This window comes from Phyllostomus discolor, chromosome 5 (genome assembly GCF_004126475.2).
Source record: "Phyllostomus discolor isolate MPI-MPIP mPhyDis1 chromosome 5, mPhyDis1.pri.v3, whole genome shotgun sequence".
Lineage (NCBI taxonomy): Eukaryota > Metazoa > Chordata > Mammalia > Chiroptera > Phyllostomidae > Phyllostomus > Phyllostomus discolor.
The window spans coordinates 167,745,779-167,764,063 of NC_040907.2; the positions used below are offsets into that span (position 1 = coordinate 167,745,779).

Sequence of the window (18,285 nt, forward strand, 5' to 3'; positions counted from 1 at the left end):
GGACACTGAGGGTGTGGCCCACCAATGATTGGACACTGAGAGGTAACTCACAGCCAATGGTGTCTGAGTTGGGGACAGCGCACAGATGAGGGTCCTGGGACAGTGTCCTAGCCAGACTGTTCTTTCAGTGCGACCATGGTGTGTCTCTTGCTGCTTGGATCTTCCTCGTTCTTATTTATTTTTGTTTTTCGAGTCTGGTTCTTTGTCCTTTCTGTGGATGTTATAAAACCCCTCTAAAGAATTGCTTGTTAAGTTAGTTGTTAACTTTGGTTTCTGTTCTATACAACCAACACCTTCCAAGCAGCTACTTTCTTCACTTCTTAATTCCTTTTTTTCTCATCTGAGATGAAGTTTTTTGTTGTTGTTGTTGTTTTGTTTTTGGTTTTGTGCTTGTTTCTTGCTCAGGGCTGGCTCCACTCCCTTTTGGTCTCATGTAAATCATTTCCTGAAGCTAAAACCACACACTTTCCCAGCATTTAAGGAACCTTCCAGCCAACACCCACCTGCTGGCACTCCCTGGATGACCATTCATCTCCAGGCCTACCTGCCCCTCTTCCTGGAAATGTGGTGCTTGGGACAGTGGGTTTTCAAATCTGAGTCCCCGGGTTCCACTCCAGCCTCTGCTACTTACTTCTGTGACTCTGTATCTAATTCTTAAACTCTTTGTATCTCCAAGTCTTCATCTGGGCAACGGGCATAGTCACGTACAGCTTACACTGGTGTAATAAGAATTAAGTTCACGGAGACATGTAAGATGCCTGGGACAGTGCTTGGCACAGAGCCAGTGCTCAACAGCAATAGCTATTATTATCACTGCTTTGTTGCATCATTATGAGAATTGACTGCAGCGATGTATGCAGCGAACTCAGCATAGTTCCCGGCACATAGTAGGTATGCAACTGCGGTCAATTATTATCATCCTTCATCTGATGGATTCTCTCATCCGTCAGGTGTGGTCAAGTCACCTCCGTACAAAGTGTCGTGACCTCACTTGTGTCGTTGACTCAGCCCGAAGGCGCAAGGGGAAGAAACCCAAAAGGAGCAGGGTTGAGTTAGAAACCCAGATGACGTGGGAGAGGAGCCTGCCCATCGACGTGGGCTCCCTGGGCTGTCGGTACATCTCTTTGGGTGGCCCCGTGATTACAGTTTAATGGAAAAAATCAATGAGCAATTCTTCCTGGGCTGTTATTTTAAGATCAAGCTCTGGTCCTCGGTGAGCTACTCAGGTTTCCTGGGATGTGTATTTGTTTCTCTGATGCCTTCCTGCTCTTTCCCTTCTCTCTCTTTGGGTTTTAAGGCAGTTTGGGTTGGAAAATTCCAGCCGGTGTGGGAGGAGATGAGGGAAAGGCCCGAGTCCAGGGACAGGAGAGTGGTACGTTTTAAGGGCAGACCATGGTGGTGCAGGAGGGCTGGGGGAAGGGTCTGCGGGGGATGGGGGTGAGCAAAGAGCTGGGATCTGCCTAGGAATGACCCCACCCTCCTTCCCCTGGCATGTGCCCACCTCACCCATCCTCCTGCCCCCCCGCCCCCATGGCCCTCCTCACTCGTTCTGTTCAGGTATTTCCTTGGTTGGCGAAGAGTCTGCCTGGATGTGTCTGTTGAAAGGGTCGTCTCTCCATTCCGGAGACCCTCAAAGCTGGGGCTGTTGATGCTCTAGGCTCATAGCTGGCCAGCGGGAGGGAGACTCTGGGCAGGCAGGCAGGCTCCGGCTGGACAGGGCGGGGTCTGTGTGCAGCCTCTGCCCCGACACCGTCTGAGCTGCAGGGTGGGATGCCCCTTCCTCCTCTCTCAGCACTCCCACCCGCGACTCACACACAACCCTTCCCCTTTTGGAAAAGATTCCTTCCCAGATGCTCTCGCACCCAGAGAGATGGTAACAGCATTGGATCCAGCACAGGGAAGTCTTGATCCTTTGTCCTGTTCTATGCACTGTCAGCATTTTCTCATTTAATCCAAGTGATTCCTATATCTGAGGTCTTACTATTCCCATTTCCCAGATAAGGAAACTGAGACTTAGAGATATTAAATGGCTTGCCTAAGGCCACCTATGTAGTAAATTTTAATGCCAGGATTTGACCCCAGGGAAGCTCTTAGAAATCTAACTCACGGCTAGGAATTGACATCAAATGTTTACTGTGGGATGGTCCATATTATGTTCGGTAATTTTTTTCTAGACCAGTTTTCTCCAATTTGGAGGGCTTGTGAAAATGCGGAATCCTGGGCCCTATGCCCCAGTTTTGGATTCAGTAGATCTGGGGTGGGCCAGAGACCCTGACCTTGTAACCGGTTCTCGGGGTACGCTGCCCTGCTGGCCCAGGGTCCACACCTGTGAACCACCGCCCCGGACTGACAGGAGCTGCCCCCCCCCTGCCCCGTGTGCTGACCGGAAATACTCAGCTTTGAAGACTCCAGTGACTCCTACCCGAGACTCGTAGAAATGTTCCGATCATGTGACCGGGCGGAGCTGTCCTGCGGGTCAAAGGGCAAGCAGGCGTTTTCGGCAGACCCACGGCACACACCTTCTCAAGAAGAGGCTTACCCGGTGAGAAAACATGCTGTCCTCACGCAGTCACAGGTGTGCCAAGTACGAAGCCAGGAGTTAGCGGCCGGTTCCCCTAGGAAGGACCATAAATGACGCCCTTTGTGGCGTTAAATAACATTGACCCACAAAACGAAGAAGTTACTCTCTTCCAGTTCCAACGAGGTCGGCGAGAGAGCCTCGGGTGTGTGCTGGATCCTTGAGTGTCTCTCAGATACGCTCTTCGAGCAAAGAGGGAGCAAGCCTCGGAACAGGCAGCGTGGGGGCCAGAAGTCGCCCAGGGTTGTTTTTGTCGAAGGGCTTTATTTTGCCACTAACGCATACGCGCCCCATTTAAACAGCTTGGAGCAAATGGCGAAGGCAGCCCGCCTTGGCTCGGCTCGGCTCGGCCGGTTCCCTGCTGTGTGACTGTGGGCCAAGCCTGACCCTCTCTGTGCTCCAGCCGCCTCGGTTTTACAGAGGATAAAAATAGTCTCCATGCTGTTAAAAGGATGAAATGAATTCCTGCTTACAAAGCACTTAGGGGATTGTCTTGGACATAGAAAGTGCTATATGAGTACTCATCAATAAATACAGGAGTAAATAGTGCACAGAAGGTGAGAAATACGGTTTTAAAGCTCTCACGGGGCAGAGAGGGCTGCTGGGAACCCGAGGCTGTCCCGCCCCTGCTGGCCCAGGCCGGGCACTGCAGATCCCAGGGGCCCACAGCGATGGTGGATTGAGACCCGGCTCTCTGGTCCCCCCGTGGTGCTGTGGCCCCTCAGGGAAGCTGAGAGTGCGCAGTTGAGGTTCCTGTACCAGGTTGGTCATTGCTTTTTTGTCATCCTTAAGTAAAGGTCTGAGGGAGCAGAGGTTCACAGTCCCCCAAAGTCAACCAATGGGAGTGTCTAGTATATTGGAGGTGGGGCTACCGGGCCAGGAGACCCATGGGATTGGACACTGGGGAGGGGGTGGGGCTGTGGCGTCAGGGAGGCCTGGACCCAGGTGTGTGCTCCTCACCGTCCCCCTGCTGACGGAACTCACACTGGGTCTTATCTCCCATCTTGCCCCAGTAGGGCCTTCTCTTATCGGGCAAATAAGGGGCTTTATTCAATGAAAGGCAGGCCCAGGGGCGGCATTCCCAGGGACTCTGGGTCTGCGGCGTCTGCGTCTTTAACGAGCACGTTAGTGTTTCGGACACACAGAGTCCGTGGAACACACTTTCGGAAATGCTGTTTTCATCTCGTTTTAGAGGTGCGGGGGTTGTATCTCTTGGTTTTTATCGGTTTAGAATCTTCTGTGCAATTAATTCTTTGTTGGCAGAAAAAGTCCCCTTTGAAAGGAAGAAAATAAGAAAAAAATGCTGCCAGATAGACATTAGCGATGACATTAGAATGAAGGATGAATGTATAATGTGTAGAGAACTTCAAAACGATAGGGCTTTTTTCTTTCTCCATTTGACCTCTTTTCCCCTTGCCTGCTATGAAACATTATATAAAATGCTTCTCGACTATTAGCAGAACGTTGTATCTGCCTAAAAATGTAGCTAAGAAAGTAAACCTTTTATTATTCTATACGAAAAAGTTCAAACCCATGCTAGGTTCTGTGCCAAACGCGGGCACGAGGAAGCCTGGAGTGTAGGAGGTCATAACCCAGTCTTTGTTTTCGTTTCCCCCTCCCCAACTTCTGACATCCAGTGGTGCTTGCAGCTCCGAAAAAGTTGGTTGCCAAGGAAGAACAGAAGAACATCTTGTGAGCGGCAGAGAAGGGGAGGTGGACATGCAAATAAGGATGCAAATGAGAATGAGAAAGTCTAACGATTTGCGTGTGGAGGGAGGCTGTGAATCATGGCCGCGTTTGGTTACTTGATGGATGCAAAAGCATCAGGATGGGAAATTCTCCCAGCAGGGGTTTCTTTTTCATCGTGGTGAGATATACATATAAAGGAAACGGACCCTATGAGCCATTCCGGAGTGCACCGCTCTGTGGCACTGGCACACTCATGTGGTTGTGCGACTGTCACCACCATCCATCCTCAGAGGGTTTTCGCCTCGCACACCTGCAGCTCTGTCCCGCTGAACACCGGCTTCCCGTTCTCTCCCCTCCCCCCAGCGCCTGGCACCTGCCTTCCTACTCTGTACTCTGCCTCTGCTCATGTGACCACTCTAGGTGTCTCTTGTGAGAGGAGTCACATAGTACTCGTCCTTTTGTGTCGGCTTATTTCACTGAGCGTAATGTCTTCAAGATTCCTCTGTGTGGTAGCGGGAATCGGCATCTCCCTCTTTTTAAGGATGAGTCATACTCCACGGTAAGCACGTTGTTTATCGTTCATCTGTCAATAGCCAAAGGGAGGGAGCAACACACGGGGTGTTTCCAGCAGCTGGCCGTTGTAAACCCTGGTGTGCAAGTCCTCAGCGGGGGATTTTAATAATAAAAAGCAACGACCCTCTGCCAAGCCTAGTCAGATATTCTGGGGCTGGCAGGGGACTCGCTTGAGTGACACTCGACGGGAGATGGGCTGGGTGGATGGCTGTGCTGCCAGGAGCCTGGCCAGGCTCTTCACGATTCCCTCAAGGCCGAGTGTTCTCACATAGCCCATCAGTGTAGAAGCTCTCACATTTCTCCGCCCAAGGAGACCCCGAACCCATCCTGCAGGCGGGGTTGTTATTTTTCACGGAGTGAGGCCTAAACATTCCGTCAGATGGTTGGAGAGCACAGAGGAGAATGGTGCCGGGGATGGAGGTGGTACTGGACGTGCCAGCATTCCGTGTCGCTCCCTGTCCCCGGGCTGCGTCTGCTTTGTGTGCAGCGTGCACTCGCAGCTGCAGCCTCCGCTGCATCGCGGCGGGGCAGAAGAGAATTCCCGGTGAACTCCGTTCGATGGGCGAGGAGAGGCCGGCGCTGCTGGCCGATTGTCTGACAGGCGTGTAAGGCTGCGGCTCTGAGTCGCGAGGAGCGAGGACCTGCACCGCAGGGGCAGGGCTAGTTTCTGAGCCCCCCGTGGGAATCCCCCCTCCCAAATGCCGGCCCATCCCCGGGAACAAGACCCCAGACGGCATACCTCCCGTGTCCACGGCTGCGACTCAGGGAATGGCCACCAGCCTACTTCCTCTGCAGGGTGCTTTCTCAGAGTTGTCGTCCACCCTGGAGCGGCGCTGTGGGGGCAGGCCGGAGCGCCGTGCCTTCTGCTTTTTTCCTTCTGGGTCTGGCCCCTCCTTCTGGAGGGTGGCTTTGCTAACCCACTGAGAGGCCGCAGAGCCTTCCTTCTGCAATGAGCCCCTCGGTCTTTCGGCTGCTCCTCTTCCTCGGTCCTGCACCCCCCTGGCTGGCCTAGTGCTGCTGTAACAAGGAACCTAATGCCTCATTTACTGCTCTTGTGCGGGGCGCGGATGATCCACATCGTGGAAACAGGCTTTTCCGTAGCGCAGACCTCGCCGTGGCTCACTGTTCTTGTTGGAAGTCTATTGGAAACCACATGGCATCCTTGTGTCCCATGTAAACGTGGGGGTGCTGAACATCATGTCACCTTTGGGTGACCCCCTGTGCTAGGTATGCTTCATGAGGCCGAGCGATGCTTTGGTGGGACAGTTTCTGTTCACCCCTGAATGCTGACGTGTTGCTGATGGATGCCTGTCTGTCTGTCTGGCATTTGCTGTTTCTAATCTGCTAGGGGGTAAAAGATAAAGGAACCAGTTAGTTAACACTATTGTGTAAGAACAAATGAGCCTGAAAGTTGGTGGGGTGACCAAGGGCAAAGGTTTTGAAGTCCGACGGCTCCGGGTCGAGTGCTGGATGTGCAGGTTGTTGGATGCCGTCACAGGCGGGTCATTTCATCCCTCCAAGCCTCAGTTTCCCCATCTGTAAAGTGGGGATAGGAATGGTGGCACTGTCCTGGGGTTGGTGTGAGGATCACAGGAGTTCATGTTGGCCCGGCGTCCACCACACTGGTCTGGGAGCTGTTACTAGAGTCAGTGGAGAGTGGGGGAGCCAATGATGCTGGGGACACCCGTCCACACCGGCGGCGCCCTCCAGCTCCTGGGCGCGGTGGCATCCCAGCCTCCCGCCGCTGGCGCACGTGGCTCTTTGCTGGGGGCCCTTCTCCGGCACCGTCATCTGCTAGGCTGGAGCTCGGGGACGCTCGGAGAAGTGCGCAGTATCACCGAGCTCCCCAGGAGTGGCTCTGAGCTGCTGATAGGCGGTTGCTGGTGGATAAGACCCTGGATCCTGGATGGGATTGGGGGGGATGACTCTGAGACACTCCCTGCTGGTGCTCCCCCATGGGACTGCCCACAGTGGTCACCTGCTTCATGATGGCCTTGCGTCGGCTTTCCTCCCTTCCCTGTCTCTCTTCCTCCCTCTCCTGCAGGGCGTCCTGGGACCACTTTCTAAGTGGGCGACAAGCGCTCAGGTCCTGTCCTGGGGTTGCCCCAGGGGAACCCACCGAAGCCTGGCTATGCCTGCTAGGCGCTGCCGGGTTCTCCTTTTAGCACCGCATTTACTTCCGCTTCTCGTCTGCATTACATGGGAAAGAAACTGTTTTCACACAGGCACAGAGCCAGCCAACAGGCGAACGGACTTTTGAGACTTCCCTTTGCTGTCACAGGGTACAGTCTTCGGCTGAACTGCCAGAGCATGAGGGACGGGTGGCCGTTGTCTTCAGAACTGAATCAGTAACAAGCTCCAATACTCGTTGGGAGAGGTCATGGAGAGGACAAGACAGCCGGTTTACCCACCAGATGGGCCCCTGCGATCAGAGGCTGCTCCCCCTCCCCTGGGCGTGGAGTGTCCGCTCCGCCCATCAAGGACTCAGGCTGGAGGAAGTACCGCGTCGCCGAGACCATCTGGGTGGTTTGTGTGACTAACCCCCACCAAGGCCTCTAAGATTCTGGTGGGGGCAGGGGGTGGCGTGGGTGGAGGTCCCCCTGGTTTATACCTGCCCCCCACCCGAAAGCCTCCTAGTAACTTTCTTTGCTGAGCAAACCTGTCACCTACCAATCTGGAGTGGCCCCGCCTCCTTCCTGCATCTCTTCTTTCTCTCCGCATGCGGGGGTCCAGTTTCAAACTTCCGTTCAGGAAGCTCCCGAGGTTTCGAACCAGCGCTCGTTTCATTCCAGAAATCTCCCTCAGGCAGGAAGCAGCAGGACGTTCTGTGGGAAGGGAAGCCTGCCTCCCGTGCAGGGGGCCGTCGCGGTGGGATGCCGTCCGGTCCACGCTGCGCGGCTCCCCGCCCGTTCCCCTGTCTGCACACAGCTGCTGACTGTCCCAAAGTGACAAGGGCACGCGTGGGCCAGACAGCGGTGTCCCCGCTTGTGCATTTGGTGCAAAGAAACGGTGCAGAGGCTGGAATTTTTAAAACAACCAGCGCGGAGTGCAGCGCCCCTGACCCCTGCACGCTTCCTGCGAAGGTCAGGCCCACCCACAAGCAGGAGCTCCGGTGTCTGCACCGGCTCATGCCCTGGCAGTCTTCCACGCGCTGCGATGTAGTAGGCCACCTCGGCAGGTGTACGTTCCTGGTTTTGCAGTTTTGAAGTGGTTGAAATACATGTTAAAGCTACAGCCCCTGGAGCAGAGCCAGACTGGGAACCACCGTGTTCCGGCACGCAGCGTGGGGGGCAATGCCAGCCCCCCGGCCTTGTGTGTGTGTGTGTCTGCTATACGATTGGCTCGGTTCCCAAGTCCCCCAAGCCCCCCAAGCCTGGACTGGGTGCCGTGCCCAGGACTCAGCGCTTCAGTGCTCCGTGTCACCGGACGCCCCCACTGCTCCTCCGGGTGGGGTACAATGACCACCCCTGTTTTATGGACACCAGAGCAGAGGGGTTCGGTCACTTGCCCCACGTCACACAGAGGAGGGGGGCAGAGGTGGGGTTCAAGCCTAGGTCTGTCCGACTCCAAAGGCCCCATCAAGACCACACCTCTGACGGACCTCCGTGCAAAGAGTCTGTGCCCTTTTCCGCCACTCCACGGATTTATGAACTGTCCCCGATGGCACAGATGGGGACAGGCAGGAAGCGAAGGCCTTTCTCTTCCTAAAACAGGGTGTCTTTTCGTCTATGTAATGCTGGTAAACATTGGTGAAGAATCATGTAGGATCACATTCCCTCTTTTTACAACAAGCCAGTTGATGTGTGGAATACACAGTGTCTCTCCCACACATGTCCCGCCTCCCTTAACTGTTATCTTCACCAACAACTCCTTGGAACTTCAAGTGTCTGCTGTACGAACAGCGCATTGGTTGTTAGTGCAGGACTGTTCCTTTTGGGGTGCTTCTGTCGGTGCCCAGTGGCTGATCCACTCACCTGCCCACCCAGCCCTGGGAGCCACTGCTTTGGAGATGGCTCTTAGTGACTACAGGGATACCTGGACGCCCTACCTAGGGCGCCCCCTGGCCCTTGGCCTGTTATTTCTTTTTTAAAGATTTTATTTATTTACTTTTAGAGAGGGAAAGGAGGGAGAAAGAGAGAGAGAGAAAGAAACACCAATGTGCGGTTGCTGGGGGCCGTGGCCTGCAACCCAGGCATGTGCCCTGACTGGGAATCGAACCTGCGATGCTTTGGTTCGCAGCCCGCACTCAATCCACTGAGCTACGCCAGCCAGGGCCCTTGGCCTGTTATTAATCCTCTGCTTCAACTCCAGGACAAACGCAAGGAAAACCTTCTGCGCTTCTGGCATCCCCATTTTGCCTTTTCCCTGTGTAGATGAAGGATGTTTCTGGTAGTAATGATCATGAACTTGAAAGGGAGGGAGGGCTGTTACTTGACTCTGGCGTCTGTTCTCATTAGCACCCTTCGCACGGACAAAGGGGAACATCACGTGAATATCACTTATTACTCAAGTGTCAGAGCATCTCGTGTCCCGGAAAGTTACAAACAGACCTGTGAATTAACTAAGGAGATGAGCTGCAGGTAAAACGGGGGGGGGGGGGGGGGGGGGGCAGCTTTGTCCTGGTGACATCCCTCTCTGCTACTGTCCCCCACGGACAATTCCTGGTCACACATAGGATCGCTGGAGGCCGAGGAAGGAGCCAGGCACTCCGGAACGGAATGCTATTCTGCCTCGGATTGGTGGGCAGAACAGCCTCGCTCAGCTGCTCTGCCAGTGTCTGCACCATGTAATGGAGCCCCGAGTCGCTGGTACCTTGCTGTGGGGGTGTTGATCTTGGTTTCCTAAGGAAACTCGCAGCGCCTATGCCTCCTGGGTTTCGCACACAGCCCTCAGCAGTGCTGGGCACAGGGAGCCACCTGGCAAACAGAGATCTAGTAGATTCCACCGGTTCAATCAGGTCTCAGAGATGGGAAAAGAAGATCCCAATCAAACTGTCTCGATCACAACCAGGACTGCAGTGGCTTAGGTCGCTGGGAAGCCCCAGTGTTGGGGGCTACAGGCACAGCTAGCCGCAGGGCCTCATTCCTGGCCAGTGGGGTCTGATTTCTCCAGGTCTTACCTGTTTTCATCCCTGCTAGCTTCACAGTGTGCGACGCCAGCTTTCGGAGAGTCAGATACACATTATGTACCCTCTTCTCAGAAAACATATCCCGAACTTCACAAAAACAATTTACGGGGGTTTTACGTGCTCCCCCAAATCCCGGCGTTATCCACACACCACGGTGGCAAAACTCCATCCCTTTGGGAGTCACGCCTGGGGAAGTCGGCTACTAGAAAGCCCGATGAGGCAGCCTTCACTCCCGAGGGGGGGCGGTTTCGTGGTCCCCGTCTGGGAGGGCTGCGCACGGACCGGCTAACAGCTCTGGAAATCCGGAGGCCCGCCTGCCGGCCACCGGCAGTGGCGCTGGGCCGTGGTGTCCAGGCGTGTGTGTCCCTCTGTCACTCCTCTGTACCCATTGTGCCCGGCAGGAGACCCTCCTTAATCTCTTTGGGGGAGAATACAGACTGGGAAGATGCTTTTCAGAAGTTGTGCTCCTAGACATGATCTCTGGTTCTCTCATATACATCTTACATATAATGTATATTATATATGTTGTTATGTATGTAATGTATATTATATGCCATATAGAATATATTACATGTTATATATATTTGTTATATTTGTGAAAGTCATCAAGGTCACCTGCACGTGACAGAAAATAGCATGTGTTGTCTGCTTGAAACTCGAGCGGCGAAGGGACGCCCAGACAGGCGGTTTAGCATGCACAGACTCGGCTGCTAGCTGTGGCTGGGGACCCAGCTGCTCCGTGAGGTGCTGGTCTGGACAAAGGCAGAGATGAGCAGAACAACACCATGCGATGCCCCATTTACCAGATTCCCCCAGTGCTCGAGGTTCATCCATTTACCTGCTCACATGACAAACGTTAGCGTTTACCGAGCACCTGCTCCGCGCCAGGCCCTCTCCTACGGGACACGGCAGGGAGTGGGGGAGCAGGTCCTGTTCTCCCGGCCACGGCCTCCTAGGGAGATGTCTGCGGTGGGCAGCTTGTGCGCTGGGCATTGGAAATCCGCCTTCCCAACACCCCCTCATCCTTCTTCTGCTAATAGTAACCGACTTTAGCTTAAGGCTTCACCCCCTTTTCACTGGTTTATGATTGAGATGAACTCAATCAGCATGATTACGCCCCAAACTGCAGCTACAATGGTCACATCTCCCCTCGCCACCTCCATCTCCCCCTCCCTGTCCGTCCCCCTCTGTCTCCGGCTCCATCCTCACCGCCATCTCCCCACCTTCTCACTGTAGAGTACAGAGCTAGAATGCAGAAGAGCAGGCATTACGTTTGTTCTGTGTGGGCCTCAGAGCACCATTCGGACTGCCACAGGCCAGTCTACCTCCTGCAAGTCTGTCTGTGCCCGAGCACCCCCAGCAGCTCTCTGCAGGAAAGGAGTGAGCAGGGAGTGAGTGCCACATCCCTGGGGGTGTTCAAGAGGACAGGCATTCCCTGAGACCGGCACGGAAGATGCTGATGTACCAGGCTAAACTCGGCCACCTCTTCTGAAATTCCTCTTGGATCGTTGGTGGTTTCAGCATCTCAGCAGGTTCACAGCAGGTGACCCCGGAAAGCCTGCATGGGTGGGTCCCTGCAGGCAAGGGCCCCATGTGGCCACCTGTTGCCAGGCCGTACTCTTAGAGCAGCTAGGCGGGGGCCAGTGAGATACAAAGCACAACCTCTGGAAACGAGGTTATAAGACATTGTTGCCAAGTTGTGTTCGCCAAAGGTGACCTCGGCTTTTGAAAATAGCAGAAGTCTGGTCGAGATGGGATGATCATACTGGACAATATTGTTTGGGGATTTCAAAAAAATCCAACAGCAGAGGCAGGGCTGTGGAGGGATGAGGGTGGTGATTTCCGTGACGTGCCCGGAAGCTCCCCGTGAAATGCGGAAGGTGTTCACGAAGCGGCACTTGGAAGGCCGCACAGCCGCCAAAGCACGGCGGGGAGCGGCACTTATACTCGAGTGCCATGTTCTGAAGTGACTTTTCAAACCTCAGCCTCACAGTTGACATCGATGGTGCTCGTTCATGTTCAGGCGAGGGGCAAGCGTGTTTATTTGGTCCCTTAGGATAGAGTGTCTCAGAGACGGCTGGGACCTCCGACCCACCCTTCCTCCCCCTGCGAACACGTCACACTGCACGGGGGTCACAAAGACCCAGCCCGGGCTGCCAACCGGGGCGCCTGGGAGCTGTAGCTGGGTCGCTTGGTTGAACCTGCCTTGACTGCCTCACTTCTTCGTCCATGCTCTTGTCAGCTGGGGCAGCAACGTGGCGCTTCTGGAAGGTTCTATGATTTGGCACAGGTCCACAGCTGGGCAGCTGCTGGAGCCAGCCACCTCCCAACCCGTGGAGTGGCCAGCTGTTCCGTGGGATTTGTGGTCCAGTCCTGCCATCGTCACTCCTATCATGAGGAGCAAAGCTTATCTGTCCCGAAGAGGGACCTGCCTTAATTATAAATTCCTGTGTGTGTGCGCGCGTGTGTACAAGAGAGAGGGAGGGGGGGGGGGAGAGAGAGAGAGAGAGAGAGAGAGAGAGAGAGAGAGAGAGAGAGAGAGAGAGAGAGGGAGAGGGAGAGAGGGAGGGAGGGAGGGAGGGAGAACAGGAACCCACAGACTATCCGGGCCCATCCCTAGGGGTCACCTGGCGCTGGCGACATGGCGAGCAGCCAGGTCCCCCCCCCCCCCCCCTTCAGTCTGGGCCAGCGCTTGCCTGGGCGGCTCTTCCTGAGGGTGAAACGAAGCCTGGGCGAGTGGCCTGGGGAAACTTCCTGGGGAGGGGGAGGGGAGGGATTCTGGCTGGAAGGGCGTAGGGAGCGCGGAAAACGAAGGGAGGAGCTCTGCTCTGCACGAACAGCGGCTTCCAGGGCTGCCTGGGGCGCCAGAGAATCCCTACAGCGTCCTCTACTACCTGCCCACGTGCGTGTGTGTGTGCCCGGGGGTGGGAGCCCGGCGAGCGAGGAGACTCGGAGGGGCTGCGGGCAAAGGCTCAGCTAGCGCGCTGCCCAGGGGCCGCCCACTGGCGGGAGCAGGGGAGCGCGCAGGGGCGGCGGCGGGGCTTCCCCAACCCGGCCGCGGAGGCGGCGCTCGGCGCGCAGGAGTGGGGAGTCCCAGGGGCGCCGCACGCTCGGCACGGGGACGCGGGACCGGGAGCGTCGGGCGAGCTACCGCGGCGTCCTCGAACCCCGGGGTCCGACGCGGGAGGTTTGGGTTGAACCCTCCCCGCCGCCGCCCGCCCCCGCCTGGCGCCCGCCTCCCGCCCCCGTCCCCGCCCGCGGCCTGGAGCGCGCGCCTCCCTCCCAGCCCCGGGTCTAGCGAGCCGGCGCCGGCCGAGCTGCGGGAGCCGCGGAGAGCACCAGCCGCCGCCTACGCGGGATCCGCTCCGGCTGCACCATGCGTGAGCTGGCCATTGAGATAGGGGTCCGAGCCCTGCTCTTCGGGGTCTTCGTGTAAGTAGTGGCGCGCCGCGGGCAGGGGCTCACGGACGCGGGGACCCACGCACCGAGCGTCTCTGCGCCCCAACTTTGTTTGCGCCAACGCGTCCCGCCGGGGCCTGGATTCCAAGTCCGGGTTCAGCTCGGTGCCGGGGATTCGCCCTATGACACTGAAAGAGACCCTCCTGGCCCCTTCCCGCGAACCTCGGCGCTTTGGTAGCTGCGTGCGCGTATCTGAGACCCGCTCCCGCCACCTCCAACGGGCGGGGAGCGGATCCAGCCGCGCTCGGGTCCCCCCGCCTGAACCTTTCTCCGGCTCTGCTCTGAGCTTCGCGGCTCTCCCCTGGAGGCGACGCGCACCTCCCTCGCGCCCTCGGGAAGTTTCTGCCGTGCGAGTTCTGGAGATGGCGCCTGCAGTCTTAGCCCCTGGCTCGCCTCCCACTGCCCCCCGCCGTCCTCGGGGCCGGGCTCGGTGTCCTTTCCTGTCCCTGCCTTTAGCGCCCTGGGTCCTGGCGAGCATTTTCCCAGGAGACGTTTGCGGTACTCGTCCGGCTGGAAAACTGTTGCTGCAGAGGAGGCTCGGGAAGTTGGGGGCCCGCAGCCCGGGGTGCCGAGTCCACGTCCGCTTAGGGTGCGGGCGGGGGCGCTTCTGAGGCGGCAGCCAAATGCACCTGCTGGCCCCGAACGTCCGGTCCCCGCACACGGAGATCCTGGAAAGAGGAGGGTCCGCTGTGGCACAGGCTTTTCCAGAGAGCCGGCGCCCCTGGGCCCGCCACCCGCCGGCCTCCCCTGGCGCCAGCATCAGGGCGCTGCCGCGTCTCTGCCCGTCAGACCCGAGCCCAAAGCAGCAGCGCAGACCCTTCGACCTCCCGGCCGCGAGGCGCTCGCAGCTGCACTTGGCCCTCAGGTTCTCTTTCCCCTGTGGCCGTGGCTGTTTCCGGGCACATTTTAAATGGCACAGTCGCATGAACTTTCTGGATTTGCCAGGTTGTTTCTGCTTGTTGGTTTGACTGAAAAGCCCCACGGAGGCATCCCAAACCGAGGGCTCCTCTCCGGACCTGTGCCCGGGACCCAGAGTCATTGACAGCGGGCAGGAGGTTGTGAGCTGACTCCCCCCGCCCCCCCAAGGCCCAGAGGGGTGTCCACATGGGAAGCAATGCCCTTTCTTGCAGGTTTTTCTTCACCAGGGATGAAATCCCCCCCCCCCCCCCCGAGTCTTTATTCACACCAGCAGGAAGGGCCGTGAGCTCCCCCTCATGCAGGCAGGCGCCTCGTCCCTGCTTCCCCAAACACTAGTGTGATTATTATCAGTGGGAACGAGGAACCAGCAGAACTTCAGCAGGTCTGGGTGCGTTTGGGAGCACGGAAAGCACGCTTCCCTCCTCCGACTCTACTTTTCCCCTTTGGAATAAACGTTACAGCTGGTGACTGCCGTGTGGTCCTGGGGCGGGGGGCGGGGGGGGGGGTCTGGTTTCCAGTGGGCAGAGAGGCAAAGCCTCATTAAGTCACTGCGTGACAGAAATGACAAAGTGTTCGGTGCACGTGGGATTGGACATTTGTCGGGTGACCGTGAGGGATGCCGTAGGCAGCCACGGTGAGCCCCAAGGCTGCCTGGTCTGGTTGCTGCTGGGAATCCTCAGATTAAGAAAGAAAGGGTCCAATAATATTTATATTGTTTTCAGATTTTTCCTTCCGACATCCTCCAACATTTAGGAGATGTGTACAGAGATGTAACGATCTTTGCAGTGGATTTGAAATTTTGACAATTCTTGTTTCTGTGCTTCTTGCGTCCCCTCGGGATGTTACGTAAAAACCAGACAGCCGATGTGTGTTCTCTCCTCCAAACTTCCCCTGCGTATTAATTACTTAATGGGGAGCCTGCTCTTCCCAAAGGGAAGCACTCGGGCATTGATGGCGTTTTTGGCTGGTTCTCTGGGTTCCTATGGAATGGGGAATATTAGCACTGTGTCAACTTGTAGCTCCTCTGCACCGGCTGCTGGTGCAAAGACCAGTTTTGGGATGGGCTGGGGGACCACCCGGGGTGGGTGGGTGGGGGATCTGTCATCCTCAGGCAGATGACGGCTCCCCGAAGGACAGGCTCAGAGCACCCAGGTACAGACGGCCCTCTGTGTTCTCAGATGCGCCTCTGGCGAGATGACAGGGGCTGACTTCTGGGGGAAGTGTCGTTCTCCCTCTTGCCAGCGCTGGTCGCATGGCCAGGTTCCGTGGCTGGTCCTCAGCTCTGCTCAGGGAGCTGGGCTCAGCCGCAGGGCCTTGCCTGGGTGGGTCTGGAAAGCGGAATCCAGCTTCTCCACTCCTGAGTCCAGTCTAGCTGAGATAGTCCATCTGGCTCTACTCGGGATTTCCACCCTGGTTATATCCCGGATAAGAGAATAATCTTACAGGTCGGGGGGTATCTTACTTTGCAAACTCGTGCCTCTGGGGAAACGCCCTCTGGGGATGCGCCTGTCCTTGGGCCACAGGGGTTCTGCACGAGAGCAGGACCCCCGCCCCGTGCTCCTGTCGCGACTGAGGTGGCGCTGGTGAGATGCATTGGGCAGCCACGGGTAGGAGGGACGAACGTTTCCCCCGGCTCACTTAATGAAGGAGCCGGCTCTCGGTTTGTGGACCAGATTTTGGTTGATTCAGGATCCTCAGAAGGTGCTCTCCAGGCAGCCCCCATAGACAGCCTGAGAGGTGCTCAGTGGCGCCTGGACAGTGCTTCCTAGGAACTTCAGATCGCTGGGGAGAAGGCAGGAAGGAGGGCTGCACGTTGGGGCTGGCACAAAGAGTTTGATTGAACAGGGCGTACACTGGTTAGAAGGACACAGGGTTTGGGAAACACCGAAGTACCGGTGCAGCGTCGAGGCCGCACGCAGCACTGCGAGGCTTGTGGGCCCGGGGGCGCCTTTGCTTCTCCGTGTAGACCTCGGGCAGAGCCGAGGGCAGGGGCCCAGCCGGCTTCTGCTGCCCTGAGGCCACCCGGCATTCCAGGGGAGATCCTGCGAGCATGTCCGCAGACGCCCAAGCCAGCACCGGACCCTGTGGAGCAAGCACAGTGTGGGAAGAGGGGTCACCCCAGTTCTAAAATCAGGCTCTTGGGATGACACCCCAACAGTGCGTGTGGGGGAGTGGCTGTTGTGGCTCACATCCTCTAAGCAATGGGAATAGGACATGTTACCGATTTTAAGGAGTCTTAGCTCTTTGGATCCCGGAGGGGCAAGATGCAGTGAGTCCAGTGCTGCTAAGAACGTCAGTGGTCGTGTTGAACAGTCATTGGCAGCCCCCTTTGTCATATGGCTGTCGGCCATCGCCCTCCAGGACCAGTTAGTGCGGAAGACCCTTTGTCACGGCTCTGCAGGAAGGATCCTGGAAAGAGGATGATGATCTGAAATGCTGGCCTGGGGGGAGGGGATCCGTCTGTTTCACCTGGGAGCCTGGGGTCCTCGGTCCTTCCCTCAGCCCCTCCCCTCCCCTCTCTCGGCCTCCTCGTGGCTGCTGGGGGTTCCCTCCCTGGGATGTCCCTCCAGGAGCCGTGGGCCTGCTCAGGATGCTCTGTTGTTCAGGTCCATGGCATTCGTCTCACCTCCGATCAATCCAACATCCTCCTCTGACTGCTTCCTGTGTGGGAGGCCCGGGCAGGTGCTGGGGATGACAGTAAAGAGAGGGGGAGGGCCTCCAGGATGCTCATAGTTGGACAGACCCAGTGCACAGTGGACCTCGGTTGGTTATTCCACCCCCCAACCGTGCACTCACCAGCTTTGAAAGTTTCTCGCCTCCACACATTTCTCTCTCACCACTTATTCAGTTGGCAGCTGCTGATTTGGCACCGTCTAGATGCTTGCACTTACAACGGTTATTTTCTTTCCCGTTTATGAGTAAACTTTGGTTGGTGTAGTTCTAACTAGGCATGGGGGAACTTGGTGCTTTCGCTGGTCCAGGTGACTTGCTTGGGGGCGCTGGCTCGCAGGTGGATTTTTGGAATACTGACAGTACCTTGTGGATCTTTTGTTGTCACCCCTGAGAGTCCCGTCCAGGACTCAGGCCCGGGCCGCTGTGGTAGCTGGAGCAGAGCGCTCACTTTACTCAGAAGGAGGGGTTAATCAGGGATGAGGAGGAGGAGACAGGCACCATGAAGGCTGTTCAGAGCTGACATCTCACCTGAGTCTTGAGCACCGAGTGACCGGCATAGAGGGCCTGGCCCAAGGACAGTCCTTCGGACGGAGTGTCCTGGAGCGAGGACCTGGAGGCCTGGGCACTCATTTTGGGGGGGGGGCTAGGTGGCAAGGTGTGGCCTCAGCACAGAGTGTGTGTTGGGAGGGGCGGGGGGTGGTAAGTAAGAGTGGCAGGAAGTGGGCCTGAATGAGACATCCTCGTGTCCTGCTGGGAGGTGGGGACGGTCCCTCCGAGGCACCGACCGGGGCCAGACTGTGATCAGGCTCCACCCCGTGGTGAACAGTGACGGCCACTGTGGGCATGCACCGTTTATCCTTGCGAGTGACAGCGCGCAGCCCCGTGTGCCGTCTGGGAGCCATGCTTTACTCCGCCCCAGGTGCGGTTGGTCTCCTGCCCCCCGTCTGGCTCGGGACCGCCCGCTGGTGGGCAGTGGGGGCCATGTCTGCATCTCGATCCTCCTGACCTCTTGAGTTCCCAGCCAGGCACGAGCGAGGTCAGGCCGGGAGTGTTAGCCCTTGCCCTGCCTGCCCGATGGTCGTTTTTATAGACCTCTGAGTGTCCCGAGTCCGTCCAGAGCAAGGCTTCCCACGGGGCGGTCTGCCGACCACCTCTGCCAGAGTCACCTGGGCCCAGCGCACACTTACCTGAACCAACACGTGGACTGGAGCCCTGGGAATCTGCATTTTCAACAGGGGGCCTCCGTCGGCCACGTTTGGGAGCCACT

At 57.1% G+C, this 18,285-nt stretch overlaps 1 protein-coding gene across 2 annotated transcripts in view; it reads left to right on the forward strand.

Annotated features, from left to right (window-relative positions):
* Positions 1-12,935: 12,935 nt before the first annotated feature.
* Positions 12,936-18,285, forward strand: part of PLPP4 (phospholipid phosphatase 4) — a 96,995-nt gene continuing 91,645 nt past the window's right edge. For both annotated transcript variants that reach the window (XM_028513511.2, XM_036027396.1), the window contains exon 1: positions 12,936-13,400. In XM_028513511.2, coding sequence (XP_028369312.1) covers positions 13,345-13,400 — 56 coding nt within the window. In that variant the 5' untranslated portion in view covers positions 12,936-13,344. The remainder of the gene's footprint in view (positions 13,401-18,285) is intronic.